General features: G+C 46.4%; 1 protein-coding gene across 2 annotated transcripts in view; it reads left to right on the top strand.

Moving 5' to 3' along the window:
• GPR176 (G protein-coupled receptor 176) overlaps positions 1 to 12744 on the top strand; it is a 133030-nt gene extending 120286 nt beyond the window's left edge. The window contains exons 2-3 of one of the 2 annotated variants that reach the window (XM_070053973.2): positions 2664 to 2916; positions 8858 to 12744. In XM_070053973.2, coding sequence (XP_069910074.1) covers positions 2664 to 2916; positions 8858 to 9980 — 1376 coding nt within the window. In that variant the 3' untranslated portion in view covers positions 9981 to 12744. The remainder of the gene's footprint in view (positions 1 to 2663; positions 2917 to 8857) is intronic. The other variant, XM_089309435.1, reaches the window with a different exon arrangement.
• The last annotated feature ends 3518 nt before the right edge of the window (positions 12745 to 16262 follow it).

Here is a 16262-nt window from a genome sequence, read left to right as displayed (position 1 = left end):
AAACCTTTCTCTCGCTCTATCTCACTGTCTGAGATTCTACCTCTCAAATAAATAAAAATCTTAAGATCTTAAGAAAAAGAAAAAGCTACTTCTGCAGCAGTAGTTCATCTTGTGTCTGCAGACATTGAGAAACTGGGCAAAAGTTCTGTACTAGTCCTTGACCAAAGAGGGATTTCCTTGGGGCTCTATGCAGACTACAATGAGTGCTCACTGTGGTTTGAGTTTTATTTTTTTTCTAAAATTGGGGGTGAAGGATCTTGATATTTGAGAGAACAGTTTCACAGTGCTCCTGGGGTGCTCAGTATGGTAGAGACTGGCAGTGAGCAACTGTGGTAGTTCACATTGGCTGAGCATCAGAATTTCCTGCTGAGTACCTAAAAATAAAGGTTCCCAGTCTCTCCAGGGCTCTGAATCAGTAGCACCAAGGCCTGGGCATCTGTAGTTTAATAGCTACCCAGGTGACTTCAAGGTATAGGGCCCACAGGTCTGTGACATAGTGTAATAATAGAAGTGTCTACTCCCCCACATAGTATTTCTCAGTGCCCTGTCCTTTTTCCCTCCCCTACTTACCCTCTTCACTGGTTCTCCCACTTTTTTTTTTTTTAATTTTATTTTTATTTTTTTTTTGACAGGCAGAGTGGACAGTGAGAGAGAGAGAGACAGAGAGAAAGGTCTTCCTTTTGCCGTTGGTTCACCCTCCAATGGCCGGCGCGGCCGGCGCGCTGCGGCCGGCGCACCGCGCCGATCCGATGGCAGGAGCCAGGAGCCAGGTGCTTTTCCTGGTCTCCCATAGGGTGCAGGGCCCAAGCACCTGGGCCATCCTCCACTGCACTCCCTGGCCACAGCAGAGGGCTGGCCTGGAAGAGGGGCAACCGGGACAGAATCCGGCGCCCCGACCGGGACTAGAACCCGGTGTGCCGGTGCCGCTAGGAAGAGGATTAGCCTAGTGAGCCGCGGCGCCGGCCCAAAAGATTTTATTTATTTATTTGAGAGGTAGAGTTAGAAAGAGAGGGAGAGACAGACAGAAAGGTCTTCCATCTGCTGGTTCACTCCCCAGATGGCCAGGAGCCAGGAGCTTCTTCCAGGTCTCCCTTGTGGGTGCAGGGGCTCAAGCACTTGGGCCATCTTCTATTGCTTTCCCAAGCAACAGCAGAGAGCTGGATCAGAAGAGGACTAGAACTGGCACCCACTATGCCACAGTGTTGGCCCCTATTTGCTTATTTTTAACATTGATTTACCCAACAAACACTTACCAAATGCCTACTGTTGTGCCAGATATTGAGCTAGGCAATTTAGGGAACAAGATTGATGTTGCTTTTGTCCTCATGAAATTGAGAGAAAACAAATGAACAATAATTATGATAAGAACTATGAAGGACACATGGAGTAATGAAGGGAGGAGCAGTGGGTTTTTAAAGGAAGATCATTAGAGAAGGCCTTATGGAAGAGGCAACATTTAAATTAAGACCTGGATTAAAAGGAATCATATGTTATGAGGAATGTGCTAATGAAAAATGTGTGCAGATGCACCGAAGCAGGATTAGCTTGATGTGTTTCAGAAACAAAAAATGTGGAGCAACTTGTACTCAGCGAGCCAGAAGGACGTCTGAGATTAGGCAGGTAGGCACCAGGTTATGTCGGTCCTAGAAGACACCATGGCAAGGCATAATAGATTGAAAAGGGTCGGGGAATCAGAAGAATAATTAGAAATGGGAGACTGGAATTGAGAGGAGAGGCTTACTTTGGGACATAAATTTGGGAGTCATCAGCATTTTGATTGAAAGCCTCAAGAATGGGTACTCTCACCTAGGGAGTGGTGGGGAAAGAGAGAGCAGAGGAAGACCTTGTGAAAGAAGACTCAGAGCAGCCAGGGCTGGCATAGGGGGAGGGAGGGAGAAAAACCAGAAGATCGGAAGGCACAGAGGAGAATGCTCAAAGAGAGATGGTTGATTGTGGCACTGTGCTGTCCAGCTCAGTAGCTGCTAGGTAGCTGTGTGTGTCTGTGGAGCACTTGAAATGTGACTTGTACAGAGATGTGCTTGAAGTGTAAGTTCTGGTGTACACTGGACTTTGGAGACTTAGTACAAAAGCAAGAATGAAAAAATTTCATTAGTATTTTTAAGTGATAATTACGTGTTGAAATGATATTTGGGAGGTACTAGATTAAATGACATATATTGTTAAAACTTCAACTGCTTGTTAGCTTAATACTTAAAAATCAAGCAACCAGAAAATTTAAAATTTCACGTGTGGATTGTATCATATTTCTACTACAGAGTTTGGCATACTGGAGGTCATTAGCAAGTGGTAAGAGTAGACTGCTTGACATTAAGTAATCCCTAGCAAAGTATTAACTCACCAATGAGACAGAGTCATCATCATCATCGTATCTTTTAGCCTAAAATTAAATAAAAATCCCTACTAAGGTCTCTTCTATACTCCTTTATGTACATATAAATGATTTAATACTTTCACATGAATTGACAATATAACATTTAATATAATTTAACATATTTAAATTCCCTGAAATCAGCATTTGCAGTCTCAGATCTCAAATATGGCTTTAAAAATATTTTTAATCTGTATTTTCTTTCTTTGTCTTTTTCATTTAAATTCTTTTTTATTTTATTATTTTATTTTATTTTTTTTGCATATCTGGCCAGGAAACTTCATGGTGTTATGGTCAACTTGCCGCACAGCCGTGTTCAAATCTGTTACCAACAGGTTCATTAAAAACCTGGCCTGCTCCGGTATCTGTGCCAGCCTGGTTTGCGTGCCATTCGACATCATCCTCAGCACCAGTCCTCACTGTTGCTGGTGGATCTACACCATGCTCTTCTGCAAGGTCGTGAAATTTTTGCACAAAGTCTTCTGCTCCGTGACTGTCCTCAGCTTCCCTGCCATTGCTTTGGACAGGTAAGATCAGTAGCCAGGAGTTCATTTTTTTGAAATGTATCAAAAAACAAGCATCATGAAGAAAATGATGAATAGTCAATGTTCCATACACTGTGTGTTAGTCCGCTTGTGGTCAACAGAAAAATAACAGATGCCCAAATCGGATACCTCACAAAGGACAGTTGATTTAACAGCAATCACAGAAAATAGGACCATTGAGAAGAGACCTTGGGGTAGGGTTATGTGGTGAGGATGGGACAGAGCTACAGGATCATGGTGCTTGGTTGGAATTGGTATTTACAACGCGGTTTATAGTAGATTGCTCATCTGACTGAAATATCTGCAATCAGGGCTCTTTGAAGCAGGATGAGAACATTTCTGGAAGAACCAGGGAACAATGCAGTGGTTATTTTATAAATGGTTAGATGGGCTATTTGGGCCTGGTCAGGTAACAGCAGAATTCTTCTGGAAGGTTTATTTCCAAGTCTTCACATGTTGGTGGTAGTTGTTTTCTCGTCCCATCCCCATTTAAAGGATGAGCATTTTGATGAGTCTTATATCTTAGTTATGGCCATCAGAAATAATATGATCAAATGTATCGAAGTTAAATGTGATGATTTCAGTAATCAGTAGTTTCCTGCCTTTTCCCTTTGTTAGCACTTTGCGAGTACAGTTTAGATAACAGTACATTTTAGAGAACAGAGTTAAGTAGATCAAAAAGAATTGAGAAGTATTTTGTGCCTGACTTGTTCTTGATTTCAAGATGTACAGAGGAGAAAAGTTGCTGAAGGGAAAGTGCTGTTTATTCTGACTTTTGTACTCTTTGTTAAAACTTAAGTATATTTTAAGTGAATTTAAAATTCTTAAATTCCTTGTCCATTCGAAACATGCCCTATGTATCTGTGAGGATTTGTGGCATCACTTCAGCCTCAGGCCTGGAGCACTGATTGCACTGCCTGCATGGAGGGATGCAGTGTCCTGGAAAGACCCTCACATGCTGGGAGAAGTCACTGCCTTTGTGGTCAAGAGAGTGGACTCGAGAGCCGGAAGTCTGGGTTTGAGTCCTGCTCCATGGCTTTCTAGCCAGGTGGCTGTGGGCAAAGTTGCTTAACCTTTCTGAGCTTTGGGTTCCTCAGCTATAAGAACAGTAGAATGAGTTATTTATGGCCTGTGCGTGGATGGACTGCACCAATGTTTGCCTCTTGCCCTTGGTATCCCTTTCAATCAGCACATCATTCCTTGGACTTATTTTACTGTCATTTTACCACAAGGTCTCACTAGTTTCTAGAAGAAACTAGAATCTCACCATTCACAGAGGTAGTCAACAAGGGTGACAAAGTCAAGTGACAGGGCCAGGTTGGGGTTGTAGTTCATGGGGAATGTGTTCTAATTCCTGTTCATAGAGATCAGCCACTCAGTAGGTACAGCTGGTAGTTGCTTTGTGGGTATCTAACTTTAGTGGGCAGGACTTACTCTTTTTTAAGAAAAATTTGGGGGCTGGCACTGTGATATAGTAGGTTAAGCCTCCACCTGCAGTGCCTGCATCCCATATGGGCACCAGTTTAAGTCCCGGCTGCTCCACTTCCAATCTAGCTCCCTGCTAATGGGTCTGGGATAGCAGTGGAAGATGGCACAAGTGCTTGAGTCCCTGCACCCACATGGGAGACCCAGAAGAAGCTCCTGGTTCTTGGCTCCTAGCTTTGGCTTGATATAGCCCAGGCATTGCAGCCATTTAGGGGAGTGAACCAGCAGATGGAAGACCTCTCTGTCTGTCTCTCCATCTCTCTGTCTGTAATTTTGCCTCTCAGATAAATAAATACATGTTTTTTTTTAATTTTAAAAATCCAAATTTTTCATTTTTTAAATGTTTGAAATCAAATTTTATTCAATTAATGTGATGTAGATTATCAGAATTTCTTTAGCAAGCTGAATGTGTGCCAGTTTGCTATGACTGCTTCACAATGAATTGTCTGTCCCTTCTATTTTTTTTAATAAAGATTTTTTATTTTATTTATTTGACAGGAAGAGTTACAGACAGTGAGAGGTAGAGACAGAGAGAAAGGTCTTCCTTCCGTTAGTTCACCTCCCAAATTACCACCACGGCTGGCGCGTTGCGCCGATCCAAAGCGAGGAGCCAGGTGCTTCCTCCTGGTCTCCCATGCGGGTGCAGGGCCCAAGGACTTGGGCCATCCTCCACTGCACTCCTGGGCCATGGCAGAGAGCTGGATTGGAAGAGGAGCAACCGGGACTAGAACCCGGGGCCCATATGGGATTCCGGCGCCACAGGCGGAGGATTAGCCTGTGCTAATAGGTATTTATCAGCACCGGCCCCTGTCCCTTCTATTGCTCAACAAGAGATCTTTGAGTATCTGGAAAGAATCATTGAATAGGACTAGAATGTAACAATTAAAGTAGTCCTCGGGTTTATATCCTGGTGGGTGCTATAATGCATTTTGTGTGCATGGCAGATGTCTTAGTTGTTCCATGTAGAGCTTGCTGTGGTGATGTGCTAAGTCCTCAGGTTTACATTCTGGACTTATGTTCTTTACCATTTTTGAGATATAATTTATTTCCTTAAACAGTTTTTTTTAAAGATTTATTTATTTATTTATTTATTTGAAAGAGTACACAGAGAGAGGAGAGGCAGAGAGAGAGAGAGAGAGGTCTTCTATCTGCTGGTTCACTCCCCAATTGGCCGCAATGGCCGGAGCTGTGCCGATCTGAACCCAGGAGCCAGGAGCTTCTTCGAGGTCTCCCATGCGGGTGCAGGCGCCCAAGGACTTGGACCATCCTCTACTGCTATCCCAGGCCATAGCAGAGAGCTGGATGGGAAGAGGAGCAGCCAGGACTTGAACTGGCGCCCATATGGTATGCCGACGCTTCAGGCTAGAGCGTTAATCCACTATGGCACAGCACTGGCCCCCCCTTAAACGGTTTTGAGATATAATTTGTATATTGTAAAATTCATCCATATAAAGTGTACACGTCAATGAGTTTTAGCATCTTTGTAGAATTGGATAGCCATCACTTCAGTGTAATTATAGAACATTTCCATGACCTTGGGCCACCCTGAAATCCATTTACAGTCACTCCCCAGTGTCATCCCCAGACTTCAGCAACCGCTCATCTACTTTCTGCCTCTGTATGTTTGCTTTCTTAGGGTATTTCATACATGTAGTATTTCATATGTGTTTTTTTGGGCTTGGCTTCTTTAACGTAGCATGTTTTAAAGGTTCATCCATGTTGTATCATATTATCAGCACATCATTCATTTTTTGTGGCCAAATAATATTCCACTGTAGGAGTCTACCACATTTTTTGATCCATTTACTGTCTGATGAACATTTGAGCTGTTTCCTTGCTTGACTATTTTAAACAATGCTGCTGTGAATCCTGAAGGTATCTTAAGTATTGGATTCAACAAGACTGGGAACACGTTATTCTGAACAGCTTGCTGTTGTACCTGAGAACAATGCAGTAATCCCTGTGGTTTATTGCTGGGACATTGATCTTAGACAAGGAAATATGCAAACAATAAAAAATCTTTATTTTCTTTCCAAAGGAAAAATTATTGTGTTTTTGTAATCATTAATGCAAAAAGGTAAACAAGTCATTTTAGTAGAAAAAACAGGCTGATAAATACCTATTTTATTATTCAGAGATACACATTCCTTGTAGGCAGAAGTACAGTGCACATGAAGAAGGGAAAACAACGCTTTGAGTTCTTTTGCAGCTATGAATTTCATGGCCTCAAGTCGGCAAGTTGATTGGGAGCCCTCCTCCACTTCCTGCATCATCTTCCAGAGACATGCACATTAAGACAGTCGTTTATATTGCAACTGTTCACTAGTGTCGCAGTCTGTTTCCCAGTGCATAGTGCGATTGGAACCTGATGGGATCCTTTTGTCACATGCCAGTGATCACACGGGAATCAGTCGGTGGACTCTTAGGTATGGATTCATGGATGGGGCAGGGCCATCACATATTTAGGGAACTGTGATTTGAAGAGCTTATCCATATTCAGACACCACAAATTTTGAGAGTGTGCATCAATCATGTACTCCCCGCTGCTGCCACTCAGGAGACATCTAGAATACATTTCACCATGCTCCATGCTTCCCTGATCATCCATGGTCACAGTTGCGTTTGAATCACATCTCTCTCAGCCTGGAGCCTTCTCCTCCAGTTCTTCCCCTGCCAGATTCCTGCACAGTGTTGACTTTTCTTTGATGTTTTCCCAGGTAGCTCTAGGTGACTCCCTGTCTTGTACCTCCTTGGTGCCTGCCCCCAGTAGAGCCATCATCTCTTTGTTTACAACTGTTCATGTGCATGTCTTTCTCCCTATTGGGTCTGGAGATATTCCTATGTGTCTTTCCATCTTTGTAACCCAGGGCCTGGTGCTACAGGGATTCTTGTTAAAGGAAGCCATGCATGCTTACCTGGCCCCATGAGTGAATGAAGGTCAATGGGGTTGTAAAGTCAACCCCAGCAACAGCCGACTGCAGAGAAGAGGGCTTGGCTAATGGGCGGAAGTGTTCTATACCTGTGATGGCAGATACAGCTCCAGGGTCTGGAGCAGTACTAGATTCTCTCAAGTCATTAGTGGCATTGAAACAAAGTGCTGTTAGAAGTCTGTTTCGGTGGTTACAGAATGATCAAGTGAAAGCTTGGAGGGAAAAAGAAACATAGATTTATAACAGAAATCTACTTGTGTAGGCGTTTTAGATCTATCAGTTGCGTTTGGACCACTGAGTGCCTATCATGGGAACATTGGCTATTGAGCAGACACAGTGTTTGGCAGCTGAATTGATTTTGCTGAAGGACCTCGTTGAAGTCCTTTTCAAACCCGGCATCTCTGCCCTGAGCGGCTTTCGCTGCTAATGCTGTTCAGTGCATAGACCACAGCACGGTTGGCTTTGGATAAATGTGTAGACAAATTTCTTTCTGTTTGTGGCTTTGAAAATTTCCCTAGAGCTTTTTTAGCCATTTTAAGAATTTTTACAAGTTACTCTTTACCTTTTAATTGAAAAATACCATACTTCAAAAAAGTTCATGGAAAACAGAATTTTGAAATTAGTTTATTTTGGTGTAAAAAAGTTTGAAAGTCCATGCATAGTTTTTCATAACACACATTTCCATGAGCTTTTTGAAAACTCTTTGTATGGATGGATTTTAGAATTTTTGGCACCAAAATAAACAACTTTTAATTCTGTTTTTCCTTGAATTTTTGAAGTACTCTTGTAGATGTCTTTAAAGCAGATATAGACTTTTTTAAAAAAATTATTTTATTTGAAAGGCAGAATTACAGAGAGAAAGAGAAAGAGAGAGAGAGAGAGAGAGAGATATCTCTCAAATGGCCACAACAGCCAGGGCTGGGCCAGGCCAAAGCCAGGAGCCTGGAGCTTCTTCTGGATCTCCAACATGGGTGCAGAACCTGGACCATCCTCTGCTGCTTTTTCCAGACACATTAGTAGGGAGCTGGATTGGAAGTGGAGCAGTCAGGGCAGAAACAGTTGCCCATGAGGGATGCTGGTGTTGCAGGTGGCAGCTTTACCTGCTGAACCATAGCACTGCCCCAACTTTCTTTTTTTTTTTTATATCAAGGGTACTTCTTGAGCTTTAATCCTGGTGGCAGTAATTATAAAGTTATCTATGAATTGAAACTATTTACTTGTTTACTTAGTAAAGACTTTTAAGAGTCACATGAAGACAGGGCTTTTCTTTGCTCCTATGGAAAGGTATTAAAAAAAAAAAACAATTTAGTCTGGTGAGGCTTTTCCTTGTATGGTAAATTCCTCAAAATTTAAGGTCTGGCTTCCTGGATTCCCCCCAGTGGTTCCTTCTATTTTAGGCCAAATAAAATAACTTCACCCTTTTTTCCCTTTTCACTTACTTTTGCTGACGTTGAGTCCCCGATTGGAAGAGTATTTCCTTCTGTGAAATCAGTTTGTGTATCTTGCAGGTACTACTCTGTCCTCTATCCACTGGAGAGGAAAATATCTGATGCCAAATCCCGTGAACTGGTGATGTACATCTGGGCCCATGCAGTGGTGGCCAGCGTCCCTGTGTTCGCAGTGACCAACGTGGCCGACATTTATGCCATGTCCACTTGCACGGAGGTCTGGAGCAACTCCCTGGGCCACCTGGTGTACGTTCTGATCTACAACATCACCACAGTCATTGTGCCTGTGGCTGTGGTCTTCCTCTTCCTGATCCTGATCCGACGGGCCTTGAGTGCCAGCCAGAAGAAGAAGGTCATCATAGCAGCCCTCCGCACCCCGCAGAACACCATCTCTATCCCCTATGCCTCCCAGCGGGAGGCTGAGCTGCACGCCACGCTGCTGTCCATGGTGATGGTCTTCATCTTGTGCAGCGTGCCCTATGCCACCCTGGTTGTGTACCAGACTGTGCTCAATGTCCCCAACACTTCTGTCTTCTTGCTGCTCACTGCCATTTGGCTGCCTAAAGTCTCTCTGCTGGCAAACCCCGTGCTCTTTCTTACTGTGAACAAATCTGTCCGCAAGTGCTTGATGGGGACCCTGGTGCAGCTGCACCACCGCTACAGCCGCCGTAATGTGGTTAGCACGGGGAGTGGCATGCCCGACGCCAGCCTAGAACCCAGCATGCGCTCAGGCAGCCAGCTCCTGGAGATGTTCCACATTGGGCAGCAGCAGATCTTTAAGTCTACAGAGGATGAGGAAGAGAGTGAAACCAAGTACGCTGGCTCGGCTGACTTCCAGGCCAAGGAGATGCTTCCTGGCTGCCTAGACCAAGAGCAGGGGCCACGATTTGCACCCCCTGCCCCACCGCCGGACACAGTGGACTCCACATCCCAGGTGGCACCAGTAACTGCTGTGGAACCCGAGACGTTTCCTGACAAGTATTCCCTGCAGTTTAGCTTCGGGCCTTTCGAGCTGCCTCCTCAGTGGCTTTCAGAGAGCCGGCACAGCAAGAAGAGGCTGCTCCCCCCACTGGGGAATACCCCAGAGGAGCTGATCCAGACCAAGATGCCCAGGGCGGGCAGGGTGGAGCGGAAGATGAGCAGAAACAACAAAGTGAGCATTTTCCCCAAGGTAGATTCCTAGCGAGGACCGCGAAGCCCTGGAAGCAGTGGGGAGGCCTGAACTCTCCCCTCCCCCAGCTCTGGCCCTGCGATTTGTGTGATCTCATCGCAACCCCTCCAGGCCGATTCCTCCTGTGTGGGCTAACAGCTTGAGATGACAGGGAAATCTGTATCACGTCAAATACCCTCTTCATTGAGGGAGTGCATTACTTGTCCCAGGGATCCACATCCTTAGTCCGCGTTCCTCTCTGGGGGATGAAGGCTGGAGTTGGAGCAGGTCTCGGGGTGGGCACTCCGTGGGCATTTTCTGGAGACTTCTCCCTCCCGGGGGCCTCACGGAGAGCACGCAGACAGAAGAGTGTGCAAAGGCTCCCAGGGAGCAGTGGCACTGAAAGGGAAATCCAAGGTGTGAGGTGGCCACAAGGAACATGCCTATTTGGGTACCTTGAAGATGACAAGTAGGAAAGCCTTTTTTTTTTTTTTTTTTTTTTTGACAGGCAGAGTGGACAGTGAGAGAGAGAGACAGAGAGAAAGGTCTTCCTTTTGCCTTTGGTTTATCCTCCAATGGCTGCCACGGCTGGTGCGCTGTGGCCGGCGCACCGCGCTGATCCAAAGGCAGGAGCCAGGTGCTTCCTCCTGGTCTCCCATGGGGTGCAGGGCCCAAGCACTTAGGCTATCCTCCACTGCCTTCCTGGGCCACAGCAGAGAGCTGGACTGGAAGAGGGGCAACCAGGACAGAATCCGGCGCCCCGACCGGGACTAGAACCCCGTGTGCCGGCGCCACAAGGTGGAGGATTAGCCTAGTGAGCTGCGGCGCCGGCTGGAAAGCCTTTTTTACTGGTAAGACAGGACTTGGCACCTGACACCATTTTTGTGGAAGCCCCAATCATAGATTCAGTGTTTCTTCTGATACCTTTCTTCCCTCTTCACTGGGACATAGGAAAGGGATGACTGTTCCACCCCCAATTGACAGACATGGCAGTAGATATGCCCATGATAAGGGAGTTAATTCATCCTTGGTTTCCTGACATTCTGTTGGCATTACCAAGCTCAGAAAGATGCACCTGCACCCTGCAGTCAGTGTCAGTGTTGGCTGGAAGCCCCTGCAGACTCTTCACTGTGTCTTTCCTCTGTCTTATGTGTGTTCTCAACAGAGGAGAGAGAAGCTGACAGGTGCAGAAGAAAGACTGAGAAATGACCACAGCACTATAGTCTTTTCCACCTGCTGTCACGTGAAAGGTGCTACTTATCAATCAGTATGAATAAAGTCTATTGAAAAAAATCATCTTATGCAAAATTTTGGAATTGAAAGGTAATTAGAAATGCACAGTTAGCACAGGCTGGGTCCTTTGGGAAACATCAGGCTAAAAAGTACTTGACTAGCAGAGGCGACTCTGTCCAGCACTGGCAAGAGTCCAATGAAGACAGCCCTGTTGGGATGAAGACCCAGAACGTACTTTCAGTCTGTACAACTATGGCTCTCCTGTTGCTTTGGACACAGAGGAGGAGCATAATATCAAGAAATAATAAATTGTTAAGTGCTAAGGTGACACTGGCTCAGGTGAGGTTTTTTTTTGTTTTGTTTTGTTTTGACAGGCAGAGTGGATAGTGAGAGAGAGAGAGACAGAGAGAAAGGTCTTCCTTTTGCTGTTGGTTCACCCTTCAATGGCCGCCATGGCTGGCATGCTGCGGCCGGCACACTGCGCTGATCCGAAGGCAGGAGCCAGGTGCTTCTCCTGGTCTCCCATGGGGTGCAGGGCCCAAGCACTTTGGCCATCCTCCACTGCCTTCCCGGGCCACAGCAGAGAGCTGGCCTGGAAGAGGGGCAACCGGGAAAGAATCCGGTGCCCCGACCGGGACTAGAGCCCGGTGTGCTGGCGCCGCTAGGTGGAGGATTAGCCTATTGAGCTGCAGCACCGGCCTCAGGTGAGCTCTTTACTTCCTCTTTCCCAGTGAAGTTTCATTAGGAACCAGAGTGGGTAGAAGATGGAGGTCGGTGTCTCACAAGTGATTGGAGTCCACCTTGGGGAGGATTTCAGCAGGCTGGACTCAAACCACCATGACACTTCATTCGTAATGAGGGCGAATCCAGTGCCAGCCTGCTTCTCTCTCTGGAGCGTCTTGTTCTTGTTAAGGGTACTTGGGGGCGCCAGGCAAGCCTGATGGGGAATAGGTCCTCCGCAGCAAAGATCCACGGCTCAAGGCAGTGGTCTTCATGTACCACCTCCTGTAGCTACACTGCCCCTTTGGCCTTGGGGGAGGCTCAGTCTCCGGGAAAGATTTTCTTCTCTTCTCTTGGGTGCGGTATCTTGTGATTCCCAGTTGTGAACCCCAGGGCCCTACCCCCAGAGAGGGAGAGCCTTCTTCTTTGCATTTGTCTTCTTACAGCTGAAACAGAGGGCTGCCGCACTGCCTTGTGGCCCTCTGCTTCCTGGGTCCCCTGTGCATGGCATCTGTGGCTCCTTACCCTGACAGTTAACATTGTGGCCCTCCAAGTTTACCTTTCAAAACCCTTACCTTTGTACGTTCTACCAAGGAAAAACATAATTTGTCAGATAATTGTTTCCACTTTCCAGGCATTTGTCAAATGTAGCCCCTGTGGTGTCGTTCTGATACTATGTGTATACAACTTAATAAATGCTGATGCAGCAGAATTTGGTTGGGTATATTTATTATGTACGTTTGAAGCAGACGACTGACTTCTAACAGGTCATTGCCAGGTGTATTTCTATATTCTTTGAAGAATAACATTTTAATAAAAAATTGAAAAATGGTTTCTGAACACATACTTGTCTGAGCTATGTTTTCTTTTCCCTCTCCCTTCCCACTTGGTCACAAATGAAAGATCTTTCATAAATTCAGATGGCAGCATCACAGTAGCATTTTTCTGTGTTGTTGCTACTAAAAGATAATGAATTCCCAAAGGGGAAAAATGCAGCATTTTCATGAATATCACAAAGATGGGGTCCAACTTGGTGGATGGACTGTGCAAATCTCTAGGTGGAGCTTCACAGGGGAAGAGTGGCACGCACCTGCCATCACCCATCATGTGGGAGGGGCAGTATTACAGAGCTGGCACTGTGGTGTAGCCGGTAAAGCTGCCATCTGCAGTGCCAGCATCCCATATGGGCACCGGTTTGAGTCCTGACTGCTCCACTTCTTCTTCTTCTTCTTCTTCTTTTTTTTTTTTTTTTTTTTTGGACAGGCAGAGTTAGACAATGAGAGAGAGAGAGAGAGAGAGAGAGAGAAAGGTCTTCCTTCCATTGGTTCACCCCCCAAATGGCCAATACGGCCGGTGTGCTGCAGCTGGCGCTGCACTGATCCGAAGCCAGGAGCCAGGTGCTTCCTCCTGGTCTCCCATGTGGGTGCAGGGCCCAAGCACTTGGGCCATCCTCCACTGCCTTCCCAGGCCACAGCAGAGAGCTGGACTGGAAGAGGAGCAACCGGGACTGAATCCGGTGCCCCAACCGGGACTAGAACCCGGGCTGCTGGTGCTTCAGGCAGAGGATTAGCCAAGTGAGCCTTGCGCTGGCCTGCTCCACTTCTGATTTAGCTCTCTGCTATGGCCTGGGAAAGCAGTAGAAGATGGCCCAAGTCCTTGGGACACTGCACTGTGTGGGAGACCCAGAGGAAGCTCCTGTTCCTGGGTTCAGATCGACCCTGCTCCGGCCATTGTGACCATTTGGGGAGTAAACCAGCAGATGGAAGACATCTCTCTCTCTCTCTCTCTCTCTCTCTCTCTGCCTCTGCTTCTCTGTAACTCTGCCTTTCAAATAAATAAATCCATCTTTAAAAGGCGGGGGGGAGGCCGGCGCCGCGGCTCACTAGGCTAATCCTCCGCCTAGCGGCGCCGGCACACCAGGTTCTAGTCCTGGTCAGGGCTCCGGATTCTGTCCCGGTTGCCCCTCTTCCAGGCCAGCTCTCTGCTGTGGCCCGGGAGTGCAGTGGAGGATGGCCCAGGTGCTTGGGCCCTGCACCCCATGGGAGACCAGGAGGAAGCACCTGGCTCCTGGCTCCTGCCATCGGATCGGCGCGGTGCGCCGGCCGCAGCACGCCGGCCGCGGCGGCCATTGGAGGGTGAACCAACGGCAAAAGGAAGACCTTTCTCTCTGTCTCTCTCTCTCACTGTCCACTCTGCCTGTCAAAAAAAAAAAAAAAAAAAAAAAAAAAAAAAAAAGGCGGGGGGGGGGGCGTAGTATAGAGTTAGGGCCAGGAGCCCTCTGAGTTTAGATTACCCATGTTCAAATCCTGACTCCACCACTGACTTGCCTTGTGACTTTACCTCCTTGTGCCTCGATTGTCTCTGGAATGAGGTGATAATTGTGCCAGAGGCTTCTGTTGCCCTGACATGCGTACTTCACCTCTTATGTTAGCTGTGTGTACAGTGGGCTGTTGTGGGCTGCATCCTCTCACTTCCCTGCTGGCAGTCCAGGCCTAGCTTCCCTATTTTCTGCCCTGGCAGAGCTCCCTAGCTCAGGGACAACCCTTGACCTGTGGGGCCTGGGAACTAGTGGACTGATACCCCTCTGCTGGACAGTTGCGAGAGGTATCTGTCCAGTGCTCGGGATGTCGAGCCGAACTGAGGCCTCACCCATGGTGCCTAAATAATGCATCTTTACGTTTGCGCTTCCTTCTCCCTCCAGGTCTCTCTCTTCAGTCTCAATTCATGCCTTCAAAGATCTCCCTCCAAATCTGCCTGCACAAAGCCTGTGAAAGGCACTGTTTTCAGGAGAATCCAGGTGAGAAAATAGTGAACCTTGGGGCAGGATGGTAAGAGATAGGATCTGTTGGACACAATGTCTGGCACAGCATAAGCTCTGTCAATGTTAACGCTTGGAGACCACGTTTAAAAAGGGAATTTATTTGGAATGTTACTCAGAAAACTAATTAACTGTATTAACTTCACCTCTTAGTCCAGAAATAATTAATATTCATAATGATGGCACTTTTTTTTAAAAAAAGATTTTATTCATTTATTTGAGAGGTAGAGTTACAGACAGAGAGATGGAGAAACAGAAAGGTCTTCCATCTGCTGATTCACTCCCCAAATGGCTGCAACGGCCAGAGCTGAGCTGATCTGAAGCTAAGAGCCAGAGCTTCTCCCGGGTCTCCCACACGGGTGCAGAGGCCCAAGCGCTTGGGCCATCTTCCACTGCTTTCCCAGGCTGTAGCAGAGAGCTGGATCAGAAGAGGAGCAGCCAGGACTAGAACCAGCTCCCAGGCAGAGGATTAACCTATTGTGTCACAGCACCGGCCCCAGTGATGGCACTTTGAGGCAGTTCATGATGCCAAAGGACTGTTTGACTCCCTGAAGAAAAAATAACAATAAGCTGCAAATTTCTTAACTAGACAATTCTATGTTTTTTTTAAAGACATTTTTAACAGAATGTTCAACTTTGCTGCAAATCTATAAACCAGATTCAAATAATTTACATTGTTAAGGAAGTACAGAGGAGAATACACAGAGTATCAAGTGGTAGGCACACAAATCCAAAGTGGCCCCACCCATAGAAAGGGTGCCCTGAGGTAATCACTGGGTGTACTGAATAATACCTGGAGTGCAAACACACTGGAGAGGGAAGCCACTGCTCAGTCATGCTGGGCTTCTGCACACCTGCACCTGGGCTGGGCTGGCATGGCCTACACATAGCTCCTGCCATGTGGGAGCTCTGAGATGCTCCAAAAAAATGCAGATTTCGGGTTGACTTTTGATGAGGGAAAAGTTAATGCTTTCATACTGTTGTCTACCAATCACCCACATACAATGTGAATAATACCATCATAACATGTCTAATTTCCCCCCAAGAATTGCATATATTTAGCAGGTTTGTATCACTACTCACGTGCTATCTAAGAGCTCTACAGCCGAAAGAAAAAGGAATTGTGATAAATAATCTGGGAATATGTGAATAAGGCAGGATCTGAAACTAGTGCTAATGCCTAGGGTAGCATCCAAAGCCTTTATGTGAGAGCTTTGTAAAATGAGCAGGAGTGATCTTAGATCCTCCATACATCGGGGTTTGGAAGTAAAATATCTCCCCCTCTCTTAGCCTCAGGTTCAAACACTTTCTCCCCACCCTGATTTGTACCAAGGAGAGAAGTTAGCTAACCAGTGGAATAAAGGCCCAAAGACCTTCAGGGAAGTGGAACTGTGATCTCCAGCATCATTTTATGTGAACCTCTCTGTCTGCTAACGTTCTGGGAACTCAGGAACTTCTTTATTGCCAAATTTAAATGATAAATGAAGGCATAAATAATAGCACCTAGAGCAGTAGGAGAACTCTGTCACATAGGAGCTGATGAA

This window comes from Oryctolagus cuniculus, chromosome 12 (genome assembly GCF_051225735.1).
Source record: "Oryctolagus cuniculus isolate XC-2025 breed Fujian yellow rabbit chromosome 12, ASM5122573v1, whole genome shotgun sequence".
Lineage (NCBI taxonomy): Eukaryota > Metazoa > Chordata > Mammalia > Lagomorpha > Leporidae > Oryctolagus > Oryctolagus cuniculus.
Note: the sequence above shows the minus strand (reverse complement) of the source record. Positions and strands in the feature narration are given on the sequence as shown.